The 21,372-nt window shown below is 54.1% G+C and overlaps 1 protein-coding gene across 2 annotated transcripts in view; it reads left to right on the top strand.

The window, feature by feature from the left end:
- COL6A2 (collagen type VI alpha 2 chain) overlaps positions 1-21,148 on the top strand; it is a 44,959-nt gene extending 23,811 nt beyond the window's left edge. Inside the window, exons 17-28 of one of the 2 annotated variants that reach the window (XM_043962794.1) lie at positions 872-934; positions 1,884-1,946; positions 2,728-2,778; positions 3,908-3,943; positions 4,717-4,779; positions 5,444-5,506; positions 5,730-5,765; positions 6,502-6,547; positions 7,365-7,517; positions 7,716-8,174; positions 9,043-9,081; positions 18,949-21,148. In XM_043962794.1, the coding sequence (XP_043818729.1) occupies positions 872-934; positions 1,884-1,946; positions 2,728-2,778; positions 3,908-3,943; positions 4,717-4,779; positions 5,444-5,506; positions 5,730-5,765; positions 6,502-6,547; positions 7,365-7,517; positions 7,716-8,174; positions 9,043-9,081; positions 18,949-19,547 (1,671 nt within the window). In that variant the 3' untranslated portion in view covers positions 19,548-21,148. Of the gene's footprint in view, positions 1-871; positions 935-1,883; positions 1,947-2,727; positions 2,779-3,907; positions 3,944-4,716; positions 4,780-5,443; positions 5,507-5,729; positions 5,766-6,501; positions 6,548-7,364; positions 7,518-7,715; positions 8,175-9,042; positions 9,082-14,017; positions 14,763-18,948 lie in introns of those variants that run through there. The other variant, XM_043962795.1, reaches the window with a different exon arrangement.
- The last annotated feature ends 224 nt before the right edge of the window (positions 21,149-21,372 follow it).

Here is a 21,372-nt window from a genome sequence, read left to right as displayed (position 1 = left end):
CACTCCAGCAGGTGGCTGGAGGGGGCTCCCATGGGCCAGGGGTCAAACCCTGCCCCTAAAGAGTTACACACAGTCCTTGGGGCTCCCCTGGCAGCCCAGCCCCTCAGCCCAGGATTAGGAAATGCCAGGGGTGCCAGCCAGGTCTGAGAAAACTCTGGGCTCTGTCCCAGGACTTTCTGACCTCTTCCTTCCTCCTGTCCACCACCTTTGCCCTGGTCAGAGCTAACCTAAACTACCCAGACTTAACAGTTAGCTCATCCCTTCTCTTACGCTTTGCTAACTCGTGTATATCTGAAGGCCTGTAAAACAGGCAGCAGACTTTGCCGCAGGTCCCCAGGGAGATGGCCAGGGCGTCAGAGTGCCAATGCCTTCTGGGAGAGAGAGTGTATAGAGAAGAGTTTGGCCACCCCGAAAAAAGAGCAGGCTTCCATCTCTGCACTTTGATATATTCAAACATTTGGCCCAGTGAAGGCAAAGTGCCGACAGAAAGAGGCTGCGTGGCATAATGGATAGAGACCTGGCCTCAGTCAGGAAGCCCTGAGTTCAAGTTTTGCCCCTGACACGCCCAGACTGTGGGACCCTGGGCATGTCACTAAATACCTCCTAGTCCCCAGGGCAGGTCTCTAAGGTGCAGAGAAAGGGCCCACTTGCTCTGGTAGAGGAAATTGGCTGGTTGGATGGTTCCTGTACCAAGAAGGTCACAGGTCTGATTGATTAGAAAGCAGACAAGCCAATCTCACTATTGGAATGCTGTTTTCCATCTAAACACCTGGGCGGCCTCTTGTCCAGACCCTGCCTTAGAGGTGGACGTGGGAGGGGATTGGCTGCAGGAAGCGGAATGAGCACAAGGGCCGCTTGCCTGTCCCTACAGGGTGACCGTGGCTTGCCCGGACCCAGAGGACCTCAGGGCAGCCTTGGAGAGCCTGGGAAGCAGGTGAGTTACCTGGGAAGCAGGTGAGTTACCTGGAAATCACGAGGCCTTCAGAGAGGCTGGGTCAGACCTCCTGCTCATGCCAGGAGCTGTTCCCTCAGCACCTTAACCCCCACCCCACCCCCGTGGAGGCACCTGCAAGCCTATGAAATTCTGATGAATGGAGGTGATGTCATGAGAGCAAGTTGGCCTCAAGGAGCAAAAAGGGTGTAGAAGGTGCCCTGAAGGTCATTTCTCAAGAACATGATTGTCCACCTCCCCAGGCAGCCCCTGGCACCTGGAGCTGCCCTGCCCGTAGTCTGTGCCAGCTGCCCCCCCTCCAGGGAGCCCATGGAAGGCACAACAGACACCCCAATGCCATGGTCGCTTGGCTCAGCCCCCAACAGCAGGGTGCTGCTCACAGGCCTCTCCCTGCCAAGTCAGAATGGTGCATCAGCTTGCCCACCGTGGGCAGTCAACTCTTAGCTTGCCAATCCCCAAACCTCCTAATCCTTTATATTGCTCCCCTGAGAGAGCTGGCTGCTCCGTCTCCTCCTGCCTGCCCTCCTCTTCCCTGCTTCCACACCCCAGGAGCTAAGGTCCCGGATGAGGAGTAGCCCCTGGTTGATGTGAGAATATCATTAATATTCCATTTAGTTGGGGCGGCTAGGTGGCGCAGTGGATAGAGCACCGGCCCTGGATTCAGGAGTACCTGAGTTCAAATCCGGCCTCAGACACTTAATACTTACCAGCTGTGTGACCCTGGGCAAGTCACTTAACCCCCATTGTCCCGCCAAAAAAAAATATATATATATATATACATTTAGTTTTACCCGTCACATAGAGCAGGGAGGTGCTCAGCTGGTCTGTGATCTAGCCTGGGCTGGGAAGCACTGCTTTTTGCTAGAAATACAGCCGGCCAGCTAATGATGAGGGAGATCCTCACTTTCCCCTTTTCCGTGCCTTCCCTTAGGGATCACGTGGGGATCCAGGGGATGCTGGTCCCAGAGGAGAATCAGGACCTCCAGGACCCAAGGTAGGTATGGATGGCTGCCTGCTAGCAGCAGGTGAGGGCCTGGCTCAGCCTGGGCCACCCTCTTGGCTTGGCTTCACCCTGAGGGGGCATCAGAGGGATGGAGGGAGAGGAGAAAAGGAGAAAAGAGGCCAAAGTCCCTCCCCTGTGAGCCAGGGAAGAGACAGGGCTCTGAGGTCCCACCCCCCCCTCCAGAATCATCGGGAGGGGAGCTGAGTGTCCCCAGCACACAGTATTTACACCTTGGGCAGTCCCCAGACAACAGGGGTGCATCCCAGCTCTGTTGTGGTTGTGTGGCCTGGGGCAGGTCTCTTCCCCTCTCTGTTGGGCTCCCTCTAAAAGGAGGCTACTGGGCTAACGAGTTCTGAATCCACAGAGCAAGGCCAGGTTCATTCCCTTCTGGCCCCTGGAGGGGCTGAGCCTGCCCTGGAGAAGGCCAGACATCACCCGTTCTATAAATATCAGCCATCATGATTAATTATCCTCACCATCTTCACAAAGACCCCGCCCCACACAGGAAGGTCCCAAAGACAGCATTTCTTTTGTGTGTCAGAGCCGAAGAATCAGCCGCCTTCAGACACACTGGCCCTATTGATGGCGGCACCAATACCCCCCACTTGCATGCCCCGGGTAGTCTACAGCACTCACATGGGTTAGAGGGTGCCCAGCAAATGTTGGCTGGCAATTAGGTGGATCATAGAACTCACCTGACCTCAGAGCTCCCAACACACATGGTCATGACGGTTACATGATGTGAACATTAGAACTGTCCATCTTCATCTAGGGAGACCGAGGTCGGCCTGGCTTCAGTTACCCTGGACCTCGAGGAGAGCCGGTAAGTTCTGGACTGAGCACAAGAAACAAACGTTGGTGGGGGGATGGGCTCATCGAGGAGCAGGGGACCGCTAAGTGCGGGACTCTGCTCCCTCCAGGACAGAGCCCCATAGCCTTTGGACCCAAAGGAGGACAGTGTGCTAGATGTGCTAGGTAGGCCCTGACTGAGGCCTCACACCATCGCCAGAGGCAGGGGTAGCCAGGGAGGGAGGTTCTGCTTGCTTAAGAGCTTGTCAGAGCCCTGAGACCCCTATTCCAGATGTTGAAACATTAAGGTAAATGTGAAAACTCCACCTGAGCAAGGTGGGCAAATGGCCCCACGGGGGCTTGACAGGTCACCAGGGGCAGGGACCCTGTCCATTCAGGGCCATTCACTCAGTCAGCCCCTCAGACTGGACGGCCCATCCAGTTCAATCACCCAACACATGGATTCCCTGTTGAACTGAGCTATTAGCGTGGACAGGGCATCCTGATATGGAGCAGACACACTAACCATGAGCCTGACCGCCAGAAAAGCAGCTGGGTCTGGTGGCCCAGCAAAGGAAGAAGCCTCTTTGGTACAGAGGGAGGCAGGATCAAAAAGCCCAAGATCCCTGGGCTGGAGAGTGTAAAAGATGGAGGGGTTTGGCAATCATAGGGCAGAGAGAGGGAAAGGGGTTAGATCTGTCGGGGCAGAAGACCCACGTTTGAGACCCAGCCAGAGGTCTAACCCAGCTGGGTCCTTCTTCTCTCTAGGCCTCCATTTTCTTATTAGTAAAATTAGGGAGGAAAGGTGCAAGGAAGGAAAGAAGGAAGGAAGGAAGGAAGGAAGGAAGGAAGGAAGGAAGGAAGGAAGGAAGGAAGGAAGGAAGGAAGGAAGGAAGGAAGGAAGGAAGGAAGGAAGGAAGGAAGGAAGGAAGGAAGGAAGGAAGGAAGGAAGAAGGAAGTAGAAAAGGAGGGAGGGGGAGGGAGGTTGAGGAAGGTGGAGAGAAGCAAGTGGACAACAGATGTTTCCCTGCTACCTAAAGATCCATGTGGGGGAGCTGCCTCTTCAGGGAGTCTCCCCAGAGGGTCTGTCTCCCAGCCCCATGTCCAAATGCAGGGCTTTTTCTCTCTGAGGAGTCATTCATCTGGGTGTGCTTATTTCACAGGGAGAAAAAGGGGAGCCTGGCCCCCCAGGCCCAGAGGTACAGTATCTTCCTCATAGTCCTTGAATTGGGTGAGTCAGAGTCGGGGGCAGGTGGGTCCGGTATCCTCTGCTGCTGGGGTCCCAACCCTCCTCCCTAAGCGACCTCTGTGCAGTGATGCCTGCAGTGTCCCTGACATCCCTCATGGAATGGGGTCGTGGGAATCACGTGCTAGGCCTTGGCTACCTGTGTGGCCCAGGGAAAGTCACTCCCCCTCTGAGTCCGATTTCTCCCCTGTCCCCTGGGCCTGAGGATGCTCGAGCTGACTCCATCCCAGGGGCCCGTGAGGAAAGTGCTTGGTGAAGCTTGGAAGCGTTCCCAAGCTCTGAGTGATGACAGTGACGATGGTAAAGAATTAGTTTTGACACAACTACTTACAAACGTGCTTGATCAGCCCCGTCATCTCCAAGCTGGGGGTGCTCATTTCTCAGGCCCCGGCTCAAAGCTTTGCTCTCACTCACACTCCCCCTCCTCACCCCATTTCCAATATGGGCCTGCTGGGCTGAGGGCCCAAGAGACACTGCCCCACCCACCACCCCGTCCTGTCCCCATTGCCATGAATCCGGCTCTGCTGAGCAAGGCAGCAGGATTCCCAATATCCCCTCGGACATCCTGTCAGCTTCCACTGGTCTGAGAAAACGGCATTCTGGGGAATGTTTATGATGGGTGTAGACACACATTCACCACTGAGTTACGACCCAGGGCTCAGGCTCTTCCCGACTGGTCAAATGGTCATTGTCCTGCATAACTGTGTTCTCTTACGTAACAAACAGGGCGGAAGAGGGGACTTTGGAATCAAGGGAGCCCCTGGGAAAAAAGGAGAGAAAGGAGAGCCGGTGAGTAGGCCAGCTCCTGGGCCGCCACACCTGGTGGGGCCTTGAGTCTTCCCCACCCCCACCCCCACCCCCACCCCCATCAAAAGTCTTAAGGAAAAGTGAAGTTCATCTCTGCCAGCCTAGGGCCCGTGTGGAGGAAGGCGCCTTTGGCCCCGGAGTCAAACACCACCTCTGACCCTTGCTGGCTGTGAGACAATGGCTAGTCACTCATTTTCTCTGTTGTAAATGGGCAGCTGTGAGCCTTGGCATGCCGGGAGGATGGGCACTGGTGTCATTAGAGAGCAGAGCCAAGGGGAAAAGCTACTTTGACTGGATCAGAGTAGAAACAGCGGATGGGGCAGTCCAGGAGAGGCTGTGAATGGGAAGTGCCCTCCATTGGCTTGGGCCCGGGGGTGCCAGGCTGGCCCTCAGGATCAGGCTAAAAATGGTTTTTTTCTGCCTTGTACTCGTACCCACCGAGCTCCTCCCCTTGCCCTGTGACCTCCCCCTTTGGAGGAGAGGCAGGACGCTGTGCTGCGGCGTGCATCATCCACCCCCTGCTCCCTAGAGCTGGTCTTCCCCCGGCTCCCACCAGCTGGGGAGGAATAATCACCCACCGAGCTCTCCTCACAGACCAGGTGTCAGCAGAGTTTGGCGCCTCCTCATTCGGGTTTGTCCTTTACAGGCAGATCCTGGTCCCCCCGGAGAGCCCGGTCCCAGAGGACCCAAAGGATCTCCAGGCCCAGAGGTACTTCCCCTTTGCTGAGTCCTGCATCTGCTGCCCCTGAGCATTGACCTGCCAGTCCAGGCTTGGGAACGGGAGTCTGGCAAGGGCTCCCCGGCCCCCCAGAGTCCCAGCACCCTATGCATGCCTCTCACCCCCCTCGACCTTGTCCTCCCTCTGCAGAGGAAGCTGCCAACTGCTGGCAGAGCTGCCAGCAAAGATCCTAACCATAGACTTCTTCCCCTAGGGCGAACCCGGACCCCCTGGAGACCCCGGCCTGACGGTGCGTAGGCCTGGTTGTGGAGGCAGGGGATTGTTCAAAGCATCCTCAGTGGGATGGCATCTGTGCTCCCATGTGGGAGCCCCCCGTGTGGGAGCCCCGCCTCGTGTGGGAGCCCCCCCCCGTGTGGGAGCCCCGCCTCATGTGGGAGCCCCCCCCGTGTGGGAGCCCCGCCTCATGTGGGAGCCCCCCCCCGTGTGGGAGCCCCCCCCGTGTGGGAGCCCCGCCTCATGTGGGAGCCCCCCCCGTGTGGGAGCCCCCCCCCGTGTGGGAGCCCCTCCTCATGTGGGAGCCCCCCCCGTGTGGGAGCCCCGCCTCATGTGGGAGCCCCCCCCCGTGTGGGAGCCCCGCCTCGTGTGGGAGCCCCGCCTCATGTGGGAGCCCCCCCCCGTGTGGGAGCCCCGCCTCGTGTGGGAGCCCCGCCTCATGTGGGAGCCCCCCCCCCGTGTGGGAGCCCCGCCTCATGTGGGAGCCCCCCCCCCCGTGTGGGAGCCCCTCCTCATGTGGAACCTTCTGAGAAGAAACCAAACCTCATGAGGGCGCAGTCCTTCCTTCTCCCAGGAGCAAAGACAGGGAGAGAGGCTGGGAGGGGAGGATGGGAGAACCAAGGGGTAATTCTGGTTCTGATGCTGTTGTTGAGGGAAAGTCTCTCCCCCCACTTCATCCCCTGCCTTGCCCCACTTTGGTGGTGGAGGCAGGAGCCCCAGCTCTCCCTGACCTCTCCCTTGCTTTCCTGCAGGAATGTGACGTCATGACATATGTGAGGGAGACGTGTGGCTGCTGTGGTGAGTCAGCTGGTGCTCCCAGGGCAGTGGGCACTGCCTGGGGCGGGCTCAGAGGGTCAGGACGGCTTCCACACCAAGAGGGGCTGGGGTTCGTTTCAACAACCAGCATCTATTGGGAGCCAGCTCTATCTAGTCTGTACAAGAAAGTTAGGGAGTCTCAGCAGATAGAGACCTGGCTGGAGAATCGGGAAGAAGGGACCAAGTCTTGCCCCTGGCTGTGGGACCCCGAGCAGGGTGGACCTCCTGGTGCTTCCTAAGGCTTCAGTGGCCAACCTGCATCGGCAGAGGGAGTGTGCACACCAGGGAGTTCCTCGGCGGTCGGGAGGAGATCGTTAGAGGCCACAGGCCTTCTGCTTGACGCCAGCATTAAGAAACTCCAAGAGCTGACAATGAGATAGGGAGAAGGACGCTACACTAATCAGCAGGATGTGAGGGAGAACAAGCACAGAGGAGCAGTGTAGCCATAGAACAGGGGAGACTTGAGGGGAGCTGTCCTTGACCTGAGCCTGGGGCTCGGTCCCAGCGAGCTTGGGCCACAACGGCGCTCACCTGCTGGACCTCTCCCTTGCACTTGACTGATGGTGCATCAGCCATGCTGTTGCCCATTTGGGGCCAGTCGCTCCGCCAGGGGACTCAGGGGATGGACGCCCTGGGGAGGCTAAGTCGGTTCCTCCCCTGGAGCACGAGGCGTGGGTCCCACGGAGGTGCGAGGTGCGCAGGAGCTGAGGAAGCCTGTCAGAGCGGCGCTCCCGCCTGTCCCGGCTGCGGGCGCCTCCTCCCTGGTGACACGCCCCTCCCTTCCGCCTTCCCTCCCCAGACTGCGAGAAGCACTGCGGCGCTCTGGATATCGTGTTCGTCATTGACAGCTCGGAGAGCATCGGCTACACCAACTTCTCCCTGGAGAAGAATTTTGTCATCAATGTCGTCAACAGGCTCGGTTCCATCACCAAGGACCCCAACGCAGAAACAGGTCAGCCTTCGCTGGACCACGGCTCCTCCTGGGGGGTGTAGACACGCTCATTGGCGCACCTGGAAGCGCTGGGGTTTGTCCATCATTGACTCCAGGATGGGGAAGCGGGGAGCCCCACCCCATTCTGGGCGGGGGAGGGGGCGTGGCGATCACCTGGGAGGCGGTCACGCCCAGCTCACGCTGTCCGCTCCGCCGCAGGGACTCGCATCGGGGTGGTTCAGTACAGCCATGACGGAACCTTTGAGGCCATTAAGCTGGACGATGAGCGGATCACCACCCTTTCCCAATTCAAGGAGGAGGTGAAAAAGTTAGAGTGGATTGCAGGGGGCACCTGGACCCCCTCGGCCCTGAATTACACCTACAACGCTCTCATCAAGGGCAGCAGGCGGAAGAAGACCAAAGTGTTCGCGGTCGTCATCACCGACGGGCGCCATGATCCCCGTGATGACGAGCAATCCCTCACGGCCTTGTGTAACACGGTCGAGAACGTCGTCGTCACGGCCATTGGCATCGGGGACATGTTCAACGAGCAGCACGAGAGCGAGAGTCTGAGGTCCATCGCCTGCAACCAGAAGGGTCAAGTGCGCAACATGACCTTGTTCTCTGACTTGGTGGCCGAAAAGTTCATCGATGAGATGGAAGTTTTCCTCTGCCCAGGTCAGTGCCTGGTACCTCTGTCCCCTCTGGGAGGGGCTGGGGGAGCTGCTGGTCCTCCCCCCAAGAGCCTAGCAAGGTGCTTTGGGCTGGATGGAGAAAGGGGCAGGCCTTCCTCTGCTCTCCCAGAAAGGCAGAAATGGAAGCCACCATCCCCAGGTGAAGGACGCTGGCAATCTGGAGAGTGGCGGGTCTTTTCATCGAGAGCCCCTTGAGCTAGCCCATTGACCACAGGTGCTTACGAAGGCCACAGCAGCCACAACAATAAAAGTGGCATTTCTGTCAAGCTCGGAGGGTTGCCAAGTTCTTTAACTGTATCATCTCCTTAGGTCCATTTTACAGAGGAAGAAGCTGAGGCAGACAGAGGTTCTGTGCCCAGGGTCACACAGGTAGTCACTGTCTGAAGCAGGATTCACACTCAGGACTTCTGACTCTAAGTCAAACATTCCATTAAGCCCAGGGAAAAGCCAAACACCCATGTGCCCACACACACACAGCTGGGGCACGGGGTAGTCCAGAACAAGTGAAGTCAGACCGAGCTTCCCTAACGCTCTACCATCAGTGGGAAGAAGGGGGGATCCATAGAAGGGAGTAGAAAAGAAGCATGGGAAAGTGTATTTCAATGGGTAGAGCACCAGAGCATGGAGTCAGGAAGACCTTCATGTGAACCCTCCTTCAGCTACTTCCTGGCTGAGGCCCCTCTCTGCACCTCAGTTTCCTCAGCTGCAAAATGGGAGCAGTTTCGCTCCAACTCTATGATCTTATGAATGGAGCAGAAAGACCGCCCCCTCTGGGTTTTGTACTGGCATGAGCCAGAAGACACTAGGATTCAGAACTGCCCATTCTCATCAAGCATTCTTTTCTCTTCCAGATCCACAGATTGTCTGCCCCGATCTTCCCTGCCAAACAGGTAATGCTAGAGGGTCACCTTATCTCCCCCACTCTCCCTCCCACTCTATCCCCCTGTGTCTGTCTGTCTGTTGCGCGCACACACACACACACACACACACACATTCACTCACTCACACATTTTGGGAATGAAAGGAAAGTGCAGACTAGCTCAGTGTGTTAATGGTGGGATAGGGAAGGTTGAGATTAAATTCATGGTTGCCTAGGGCTAAAAGCTAGTCCGCATTTGCCCTGTGCTTCTGGGATGAGAAATTGGGGCCCAAACAGCCTGGCTCTTCCCAGCCCCCTCATCCCAAAGCGAGGCCCAGATCTGTTAAAGACAGGATGTTAGTTTAAGGAAACCCTAGGGAACAAAGAGGAAACCCAGGGCAAGACTCTGAAAGCTTCATGTTCCAGGGCTCCCACAGATGGTATGGGAGGTTACACCTTCATCAATCCATTTCCATAACCAGCAAGAGCTTAGTATGTGCTAGGCCTGGCTATCACCCTCCCTAAGTGGGCACAAGGGCATGAGCCCTCCCTGGTTTCTCAGCTTTGGGCTTCAGGAGACTCTCTTTGTGGGTCCCAGGATCCTTTGTGCCCACGGGCCACACAACTGCTGGATTCCCACTGACCAGAAATTGGTTTCAGAGTCTGTTTTTCTCTCATGGCTGCTCAAGCCCATAGGGCCTCAATGGGGGGACATCAGTCAATGCTAGGGGGGTGGGCGTGATCCTGAGAACTGTAGGGATTGTTAAAAATGTCTTCTCCTTGAGAATTCCTACAGTAGAGAGTGGGGTAAGATACTGGTGTATTTTTGTGTAGCAAACCCCTCAGTTTCACTGGGATGTATGTGTTAGAGGTGGGGGAGGGGATCAGGGGAGGGAGACCTCCCAGCAATGCAGATGACATCCCATCTGTAACTAAGGGTCTCACAGTTGCCTGAGAAAAGGTTGCTTGCTCTTCTTCATAAACCGATAACCCTAAAACCAGTCAAAAGCTGACGATCTAGACCCTTGTGGGTGCTGTGCTTACTGACTCTCTCCTGTCATCTGTTGCCAAGAGCCCTTGCCCTGCATGCCTCCCATGGATACCAGCCCTGTCTCTCTTGGTCAGCCTCACAGGGTCCTGGTCTCCTCTGAGGCAGCTTCCTATAGGGAAGAGATGCAGCCTGAGACTGTGGCCCCCTCAAGCCGAGTGAGGGCCCGATGAGGTCGGGCTGGCCGCCAAGCACAGGGAAGTGCCTCTAGCGATGGCTAGCCCTTCAGGGGCCCCAGGCTGACCAAGGTCCCAGCAGTGCTCCCCAAAGGTGTTGGCCTGAATTTGGTGTTGGCCCTGCCGCGTCCTGCAGGGGTCTGTGGCGATGCCTCACTCATGGTTGTTACTTTGGAGATGTTTTCCAAAGGTTGTAGAGGTCTTGCTGTTCTCAGTGCTGGGGCTCGTTGTCAGTCTGGCAGAAGGAGAGGGGGCACGGAGGTGAGACACTAGTGTTGGCTAAAGTCTCTAGATCTGCAGTGGGGATCAACTGTGAGCCACTGAAGGGAGCTTAGAGTGGGGCATCAAGAGATGGGTTTGAGTCCTGGTTCTGCCTTTAAACAGCTGGACTGCCTTGGGCAAGACTTTTCTGGGACTCAGTTTCCTCAACTATAGGGAGGAGCTAATGATACCTGCCCTGCCTAGCTCCCAGGGCTTCTGTGGAGGCAAAATGAGCCCATGGGTGGAGGAGTGTTTTAAAAAGTCTAAAACCAGGGGCATCTAGGTGGCGCAGTGGATAAAGCACCAGCCCTGGATTCAGAAGGACCTGAGTTCAAATCCGGCCTCAGACACTTGACACTTACTAGCTGTGTGACCCTGGGCAAGTCACTTAACCCTCATTGCCCCACATGAAAAAGAAAAAAGAAAAAGTCTAAAACCTTTGACCAAGATTTGGTGGCACCTGATAGCGTGGCCCCTGCCTGATGACGTGGCCCCTGCCCACTAGGGAGGACGGCAGGCACACTTAAAAGGGGAGCTGGGCTCACCTGGAATGCTAGAAAGCTAACCCTGCTCAGTCTGAGTTAAACCCCCAGCCTGCACTGCTCTCTAAGGGTCCTGCTTTTGGGTGAAACTGTTCAGTTCAAATATTTTCATCCTTCCAAGGTCTTGGATTCCTTTCCTCCCCTGAGGCCCTTCCAACCTGATCCAGAGAGATCGCAGGGGCGGGGGGGTCTCTGGTCTGAACTTCAGTTTCTTAGCATGTAAAATGAGGGTGTTGGACTAGATGACCCCTCGGGTCCCTTCTGGGTCTATTTCTTTGCCATAATTCAATAGGTTTTCTCAAGCTGCTGGGACCAAAAAATGAATCCCCTCAGGCCAATCTGGTGATGAGCCCCTGAAGGTAGAGCAGCTGGGAAGGCATAGTCCATCACTGGTGCTTCCAGCTTAGCAGGACCGGTCAGGGTTTGTCCTTTGCTGGCCCAGACTTGGATAACCCAAGCTCATCCTCCCCACCTCGAGATTTCAACAGAGGGTGGAAAAGTCACTCTTCTGGGATGTGCTTCACTCATTGCCTGAGTCCAAGCCTGGCACCTGAGTTAAAGCCAACAACAGCAAAAGCAGAATGGAAATGGAGCCTTGACCCCCGAAATTTGCTCCATGATTCTCTCTTCTCTGCTGCGCACAGAGACCAGGTCTCTGAGGAGGTGACCTCTATTATTTCAGCTTCTTCCCTATGGGCTTACATTGAAGCAGACCCTCTATGCCTCCTCCCCTCATTGATGCAGACCCAGAGGCTCCAGTTGGAGATCTGTCTCTGGTGCCCTTCCTAAAGGTCTAGGGTTGCATGCCAGGCTGTGATACATCTTCTGCCCTATCCCAGCCTCCACCGAGGGGCTAGAGTGGCAAGTGATTTTCAGGTGATGGGAGGGCATGTCCATCAAGCTTGGCTGCTTTGGCGATGGTGCGTCTGGCAGCAGCACGTCTGCGAGCTGTATCCCTGATGGGCTGCTCTTTGTGGATGGAGCTAAGCCTACTGACTGCTGCCCATGGGCTGTGTGCTTTGAGTTCTTCCTCCAGCGGTGGGGATGGATTTTCACTGACCTATCCACACGCCTTCTCCCAATTCCCCTCTAATGGCATGACTGATGGCTTGCATCTGCAAGATGGCTGCCACAATCTGTAACCGGGAGCAAACGGGAGCTGAGCAGCCCCATGACCTCTAAGGTCATGAAGTACTATGAAGTACCATGATCTACCCAATGGCAACCATGGATGGAGATAGGGACCTGATAGGAAGTGAGAAGATAGGAGGTGAGTTCCCCCCTTCACCCTCCTCCTTACAACCTACCTGTTGTAATTCCTGACAGTAATCGTCATAAATCATGAGGTTCAGGGGACAATTGTAAGCAACAGATTCAGTTTTGCACACCAAAGCATAGATCATGTGTCTTGCTTTGTGATTAGCCATGTCCTCTCAGTCCCCTTCCAACTCTATTGGTCACCAATGGTGCCACTGGCCGGAGAGATACCCATCAGTCCCATCTCTCTTATTTGAATTTTCCCCATTGACTTGGGTCTAGTTGAATCTCTCTTCTTCACAATCATGGAGATTGGCCATTCCCCAGCCAAACAAATCCACCAGCTGGACCTTATCTGTCTGTTGATTTGTTGCCCTCGCGGACATCTTCTGCAGTGTTCAGCTTTCTAGCATGCCATGCCAAGAGTTGCACAGCACCCACAGAGTGGCCAAACCAACCGAAAAGTACAAGCTCTGTTGGCCTGACACAAACTGACCATTTTGGCAGGTGTCCTCCCCAAATTCACTGACGTCTTAGGAATAACACTTTGCTTAGGAGCTACCTAGATGCAAACCTACTTCCATGCTGGCAGCTCCCAAAGATGTTGATTTTGAGTCCTGTCCTTTACTCTGCTCCTTCTGCCATCAATAGGAGGGAAAGAAGTCGAAATGGAAGAGAGAGAATGACCAGAGGTCTAGATAACCCATCATTCCCCCAAAGCCCCCAGAGAGAGAGCGCCATTTTTAAGTTAAAGTGATTTCGTTTTTATTTTAAATTTAAAAGTGAATTAATATTTATAATTTTAATTAAAGTAGAGTATGACCAGTGGAGTCCATGCACCTTTGAGGTATAACTTGAGTAAAAAATCCATCCAAGCTTGCCTTTTGGCAGTAAACAGGCAAATGCCCAGATAATACCCTGGATTTTTTAATGAGTTTTTGTTGCTACGTAGACAATGTCCAAGCCCACCTTGACTTCCTTAGGCCAATAACTTTCTGTGGGCTTTCTGAAGGCAGCACCCCATTCTGCCATCTAAGTACCCCAAGCGACTTCTTCATTAACCAGGGTCAAGACCTTCACTGGAGTCCAGCCACCTAAGGACAAGTCTTTTCCCACCCGCAAAAGGGTTCTCTACAAAAATAAAGAGTTCAATCCAATCACATCCATCTGTGTATTATAGATGTGTGAGAGCAGGGCAAGATGGACTTTCTAGAGTGGTTCTTAGAAGCTCCAGCCAACAGCCATGGATGCCCCATAAGACAAGAGAATCCTTCTGTCTCTGGGTGTGTGTGCTGGTGGCATGCAGTCCCGAACTGTCCTCCCAGCTCTGTCCCTAACTAACTCTTTGACCCTCGGCAAGGTCCTACCCCAATCTGAGCCTCAGTTTTCATGCCTGTGCACTGAGGAGGTTGGACTAGATAATGCCCAAGGTCTCTCACTGCTCTTGAGTCCATCTGGCTGATGGATGACCATTGTCAGACCTGACCATGTCAGAGCAGCTCTTGTGGCTAAGGGTGGACTCAGTTGCCTTCTCAATGATTTGGCTCAAGCCTTTCAAAGTGCTTCCCTTCCCTGCCATCAGTGGACTGTCGCCTTGGGCACACTATCCATCAGACCAGAAGTAGTCAGGAACACCACCAATGCCAGAATGCCCTAAAATCTACTTTTGACACTCACTTGCAGATGGGGAGCCGCCTAGCGGCGAAATCCCAGTTACTTTCCTCCGCACAGAAGAAGGGCCCGACATATCTTTTCCCAGGACCATCCCCTTGATCGAACAGTTGCTAAACTCCACGAAGCATACCCAGGACCCCGCGGCGTACTCCAAGCTGGTGGCGGTCTTGGTCTATACAGCTGAGCGAGCCAAGTTTGCCACTGGAGACGAGCGGCAGGACTGGATGGAGCTGTTCATTGATACATTTAAGATGGTGCACAGGGATATTGTGGGGGACCCAGAAACGGTGCTAGCTCTCTGCTGAAGGTCCGAAACAGACTATATGGGGCTCCCGGGGGCGGAGATGGATATGTCATGTACAGCCAGATCTAGTTCTCTCATCGCACCATCCCTCACAGCAATATGGCGGCAAGGTGGCAGCTGAGTACAAAAGTCAGCCAAGCAATGGGATTCTATATTGGAAAATCTGCCCTCCCCATGATTCTGAGTGAGGCTGGAGGATGGGTGAGATAACAAGTCTGGACTGGACATTACATATTGATAATATATCCTTTTAAATATATATATTATATATAGCAAACGTGTTATATAAATAGATTTATATAGGAATCATGTTTAAATGACATGGAAAAAACATCCAATGACATCATTAAATAAGCTAACATTTGCACTGCAAATGAGGAACTGGATGGAAGGCTAGTTCCACTCAGATGTGATATGCAAATTTTATGTGGTATAATATTTATTTAAATAAATCAGGGCAAAGGAATACCTTCCTGTGCCACAAAATTCAGAATTCAGCTTTGGGGAAAGCTCTTTTCCCCAAATCCAGGATGCCTGGTCATACACCACTGCCAAACCATTTGAACAGAGAAGAAGTGAGGTCCCCACCTAGATGGCCAACCCAACAAACATCTGGCAATTTGAAAAAAAAGCCCAGCAGTGGCTGGCACTTCTCACCCTTCACCTTGATGCCAGTTGACATCTTTGACACACTGCGGGCATAGCCTGGAATGGAGGTGATGAGAGAACCCCCAGCCACTCCCCCAGCCCAGGGTGGCCGCTGTGTCGAGGAAATGCCGTAGTCCTCTGGTTTGGCTCTGATTTTGTGAACACATGGTGCATAATACTCCTTGGTGCTCAGAATAGTGGAAGAGCACTGAGAATGGTGACTCACTTTTCCTCCCTGGAGCCTCATTGGCCCATTTTTGCAATTGCTATTTTTTGTGGATTCCCCTGCCAGGTCCAAGAAGAAAGTAGGTGTTTTCTGTAGTTCAGGTTTAAGCATCTGTGTTTTTGTATATCTCCTCCACCTGGTTTCTATTGTGACTGTCTGTGAATTTTTCTGTGTTGTTTCTATTTGCTGTTTTACTTCCTTGGTGCTACCCTTGAATCTTGAGCAGCATGCCTCCCCCAAGGGGAGGGTCCCTAAAGGGAGCCACTGGAGCTCTGACCCGTACCCTGTCTGTCATTATTTGGTGGGAGTTTCTCCAATGCTGATGCGAATCAGTCTTGCCACCTTGATGGTCAGTCTTCATGACCTGCTGGGGCTCTCCAGAATGTACCAAGTGGTGGTGAGCCCCTGATCATGAACTTCTCTTGCCTTAGCTAGACTGGTGCTCAGTCGAAAGATGTACAGTCCTCATAGGGGCTCCACTGGGGTCATTGCTAGCCCCATACCGAAGGCCTTTCCAGTCTGGGTGGACTTGTCTGAACTTTAGCTCCACTGAGATAGCCTTCAAGAACCCAGGATTATCTCCAGTCTGGGATGAAGCTTCAAAGAAGGGCTTAATGGTAAGCCACAGAATCTCTGAGACAGCATGGACCTCCAATCCAATCTATGCCTGACCAAGAATCCCTTCTATAATCTCCACAACAAGTGGACAGCCAGCCTTCACTGGGAGACCACCAGAGAGAGGGGGCTCCCAACCTCCTGGGGCAGCTCACTCCATTTCTGGACAGCATTTGCTGATGGGAAGTTCTTCTTGACATCCAGCCTCAATCTGCCTCTTGGCAGCTTCCATCCCCAGCTTAGTTCACTCTGCCCTCCGACCAAGCAGAACATTATCCACATTGAAAGCCTTTCAGACACTTAAAATCTGCTGCCATATCTGCCCAAGCTTTCTCTTCTCCAAGCCCAGCATCCTCAGTTCCTTCACCGGATGTGTTCTCAAGGCTCTTCTGGGTTGGTCCCCTCTGAAAGTTTCCTGGCTTGTCAATTGTTATAAGTAACGAGGAGTTAAAGGAAATCTTACAGTAGGGATGAAATCTGATGAGTGATCCTCCCTCAAGGGAGCACAGACCAGGGCTCCTCCTCATGTCTTCCTTTGCATGCATGTGGCTTTGTATGTGAACCTCTTTGTCCTTTGTATGTTCCATGTACATTAACATGTTGACAGAAATTGCTGCTGAAGAGTTGGTTGTCTGGTTACTGCGTGCCTCTCTCATGGGGAGCTGTCTCTTTGCCAAGTGTGTTGTGGGGTCAAGGCTCCTTGAAAGAAAAGGAGGAATGGAGGGATGCTTGTGCGACACATTCCATGGGGAACAAAGTCTCAAGGCTTCCTCCAGGAGGGTCACAGAATGAGGACAGTTTCTCCATCCGGGGCTGAAAGCAGCTCCAATGCTCAGGCAAACACTTCAGCCTTTCATAAGCTCATGAAGAATGAGGGTGCGTGAGCCAGTAGGACTTCGAGGGAGGGATGGAATTGGTCGGACAGCAGCAGCTTCCTCTTGCCAACTTCCAAGGCTGCTGAATCCAGTTAGATACATACAGCATAAGGAGACAAAGAAGTCGAGAGCCTGGACCATTGGCCATGCGATGGTGCCTGAGCCTTGACCAAAGCTGCTCCCACTCACAGAATTCCCATCAAGACAGTGCCTGCTGTGAGGGGAGGTTACAAAGGCTCCCTATGCAGGACACCATCTGAACCTCACAGACCCCAACCTGGCAGGGAGCAGAGGTGCAATCCAGACCATTTACAGAGAAGGAAATCGGCTCAGAAGCCGGTAGCTTGCCCACAGGCACAAGGCTCTTTATAAGAACCAGGACCTGATGAACTCAGGCCTTCTAACTCCAAGCCCCTGGCTCTTTCCACTACACCGAATGTCCGAGAGCTTGGGGCTCTTTGCATGGGGCCAGCAGAATGGCCAAGGATGTGTGCGTCCGACTGTGGTCCCTATATTTCTGTCCAATGACAGTTCCCAGGATAGACAGTCCTTGGCATTTGTGATAATCTCCTCTAACCACCTCATGTTAGAGGATTAAACTGAGGCACAGAAAGTAAAAGGACTCGTTTAAGCTCCTGTGCATCTGCCAGTGGCTGAGCAGGTTTCCTGATTCTCTGTGGCCCTGGCACTGCCAAGAGCCACACTAGAGCAAACATGGACTTTGCCCAGGGTGGAAAGGCATTCTCTACCCACCCTCGATCTCAGGGGAGGCCATATTCTACAAAGTGGATTTGAAAGAAGAGTATTGGAGGCAGCTTGGTTTAGTGGATAAGGTGTTGGCCTCAGGGGGAGGAAGTCCCGGGTTCAAATCTTGCCTCTGGAATATCCTGGCTGTGTGACCCAGGCAGAGTCATTCATCCTCTGACCCAGACTACCCACTAAGACTATGTCAGGCACAGAGAAGGTGTCTGCCTACATGGACACCAGGGGTTTCTCTCTGGGAGTTCCCTCTACCCATGAGATGATAGGTATAATTTTAAACAAGAGATTCACCTCACTTCTGGGAGATAATTAACCAATTAGTAAGAACAAAACCAAAGGGGGCAAGAATCAAATGTTCTCGTCCCTGAGCCCTGAATGAGCTCCATCGAAAGCCATCGGCTCTCACATCCGTCTTGGCACAGTTCTATTATGTCAGAAAGGATGCAGGAGCCACGCGCCGCTATCCTTACGATCAGGGTAAAATGAAGACTAGAGGCAGCCTAGAGGAGGAAGGTAACCAGTGGGAGGTGTTTCTGTTCCCTGTCTCTCATTTCCTTTCACACCGTTGCCCAACAGTCTGATTCTGGAGAGGCAATGCGGGCCCCGAGGCTTGAGGACGGCTCTCCAGGTGTGGCCTGGTGATGGCAAAGAGCATTCTGGTGTTCTTTCCACGGTAGCTTCATCACCAGAACTAAGAGAAGGGCTTTGTCTCTGCATACAGTAGGTGCTCAACAAATACTCCCTGGGCTGATTTGAATCAGCTGGAAGGTTGTATGTAGTAAGAACAGAGGTGGGCACCTAGAAATCGGCCTGACATCCTAGGAGCTGCTTAGAGGGTCTCTTCTAGACCATTGGCACTTTGGAGCTTTCATTGGCCGGGGAGGGGGAGGGGATACTGAACAGAACAATTGTGGGAGGTACCACTTGGGAGGCGATGGATATGTTTTAGTGTGGACCTGGGGTTTGGTCCTGATGTGGAAACTCCTTTCATTGAGAGTCTTAGGGAGTTCACACAGCTAGTATGTGTCAGGGGCAGGATTTGAACCCAGATTTTCCTGACTCTCTCCACCATGGCATGTTGCCTCTAAATGACTGGTATCCCCTAATATCCATACTGTTTTCAGGAGAAGTAGCTAGAAATGGGCTGTGCTCTAGCACCAGAGCTCTGCCTCGCTTGTCGTCCATGAGGCCGCGTGATAGGTATTCACACAGAGCTATGGGCTAAGGCCCCAGACTTCCTCATCTAGACTCAGGCAGTGAGGAAAGGTGAATGGGTTTGATGCCATGCGTGGGGAGGGGTCTTCTGGCAGGCATTTCGGGGCCTGGCACATAACCTGAGCGGAGGTGAGGCATTCCAGGGTCCTGTGTCTCCCCAGCTCTCCCTCAATAGACATCTCAGCTCCTGGCCAGGCAGGACTCCGGACAAGGTGGCTGGCTCTCCGTCCTCTCCCTCATGCGTGGGGCTGCCCCTTCCTTCCGCCCATCACTGAATCTTTCCTTTCCTTCCCAGAGCTGTACGTAGCCCAGTGTACCCAACGGCCTGTTGACATTGTCTTCCTGCTCGATGGCTCGGAGAGGATTGGGGAGCGCAACTTCCACAAGGCCCACCGCTTTGTGGAGGAGGTGGCGCGCAGGCTCACCCTCGCCCGGCGACACAACGACCCCATGAACGCGCGAGTGGCCCTCCTCCAGTACGGCAACGAGCGCGAGCAGGAGGTCGTCTTCCCGCTCACCTCCAACCTGACCGTGATCCACAATGCGCTCAGCAACATCCGATACCTCAACTCCTTCTCCCACATTGGCACGGGCATCATCCATGCCATCAACAGCATCGTCATGGCGCAGCAGGCGGGGGCCCGGCGCCACGCTGAACTCTCCTTCGTCTTCATCACAGACGGCATCACGGGGGAGATGAGCCTGAACGAGTCCCTGCACTCCATGCGCAAGCAGGATGTCGTGCCCACCGTGCTGGCCCTGGGCACCGACGTCGACATGGGCCTCCTCATGAAGGTCAGCCTGGGGGATCGGTCGGCCATCTTCCGCGAGAAGGACTACGACTCCCTGTCCCAGCCCGGCTTCTTGGACAGGTTCATTAGATGGATCTGCTAGCTCTCCCCGAAGCTTTCAGAAGGCGCGTGTCCCAAGCACTCCACTCGCCCCCGCGGCCCCAACCCCAGAACACAGATGGCCACACACAGCTGAGATGCAGCCTTCCCCCTCCTCTGAGTTTAGTCCGCCCTCGCCTTGGCCTGGTGGGGCCCGAACCAGAGCACCCCTGCAGGCCCGACGCAGAGCGGACCTGATTGTCCGTGACGAACAAGGAGCCGTAACCAGCCCTAAACTCTTCATGGTGCTAATAGAAAACCAGAGCCATAGAATAACCTTTTCGATGCTTCTTAAAGTGCCAAGTCATTCCCTGCTCTGCGTGTGCGCGTGTGTGTGTGGAGTGCCTGCCAGAGTGTCTGGCTGCACGGAGATATCCATATTAGAGGCGTTCTTAGAGGAGAGAGCTCAGCATCTCCCTGAGATGAGGCATCAGGGGCGCCCGAATCTCCAGGATGTTTGCTCTTCCCGTCCCCACACTGGTTCTGATGAAGTCCAGTCCCATCCCTGAGGTGGATTCTCCTATTCCCTGGGCCCTCCAAGTAGAGGGAAACGCAGAGCTTCCAGGATCGAGAGCAAGTGGAAAGACACACAACCAGAGCAGCATTGACCAGCGCTGGTGGGGACCCTGTCCCCCCAGTCCGTCCCACACGCACGGCAGAATACTCTTCCTGACAGGCCACGGACATCCGTCACCTCTCCACACCAGCCCCCTCGGGGGCTCCCTCACGCCTCTTGCACCCACCATGAGAATGTTGGCCTCCCATCCAAGGCCACCATCTTCAAATTGCAATCCACAGGGCCCTCGGTGCCTGCCCTCTCCTCCCCGCCAGCCAAGATCCACACCAAGGGGACTTGATGCTTTCTGCTTCCTCGCCTGGCCTGGGCTGCTCTGCCCTTGTCCCCCACACTCTCCCCATCACCCACTTTGGAATCCAGCCCCAAGTGCATGTTTCCCATTGGACTGTTAGCCCTCAGACTTGGCCTTCCCTGCAGGGTCCCTGCTTGCTGAGAGAGCTGCTCGTGCCTTAGCTTTGGTCCTTTCATCCGCAGATGCCTCCTCTGCCTCACCTCCATTCTGAGAGCAGAGAAAGGTCCCTTCCTTCTCATGCAGTGGAGGAGCATGGTACACACTCGGTGCTCCCTGTGTGCTTGTAGATGCACCCCTTCTTTTCACCACAAGGCACAGGGGCGCCTTTACTCATCTGCTGCTCCCTCCCTCCCTGCACTCGGGTCTGCCTTCCCTCTCATTGCCACCATGTGCCCCCTCAGGAGTGAACTCAGGTCTTCCTCAGAAGAGGCAGCTTAGTCAGGCTGTTGACCTCCTGCTGTTCCAGCCTGGTCCTGGGAATACAACTCCTGGCACTTTGCTGTAGTTAGGATCCCAACGGCACCCTACAAATCCTGCTCAGGCTGCAGATCTCTTCACCTCTTTTTTTGGCTCTCCTTGATCCCTTTCCATAAGAAGCTGTGGGATTCCACACCTGCCTCCCCCCTCGTAGTTACATACGTCACTGGGGGCATCAGGCTTAGCCACAGAATTAAAATCCAATACATTTCTTCTGGAAACAAACTCTGTGACATTTCATCAATAAACTTTTTTCTTACCTCCCAATACAAAGTGGCTTATGGTGTTTTGATTGGTCCTAGAGGGTGAAATGGGCGTGCATGAGACCCTGGTGATCTTTCCTAGTCCCTTTTCCTATTGGCTGACCTAGATATCCGTTCTTTCCACAGTCACTCCTGGGTCACCCAGCTAAATAAACCCAAAATTCCATATTCCACAGATAACTATCCCCTGTTCTCATCGGTATTATCCTATGTGCTAAAT

The sequence above is a fragment of the Dromiciops gliroides genome, chromosome 4 (genome assembly GCF_019393635.1).
Source record: "Dromiciops gliroides isolate mDroGli1 chromosome 4, mDroGli1.pri, whole genome shotgun sequence".
Lineage (NCBI taxonomy): Eukaryota > Metazoa > Chordata > Mammalia > Microbiotheria > Microbiotheriidae > Dromiciops > Dromiciops gliroides.
The sequence above is the reverse complement of the archived record's forward strand: the minus strand, read 5'-3'. Positions and strand labels throughout refer to the sequence as shown.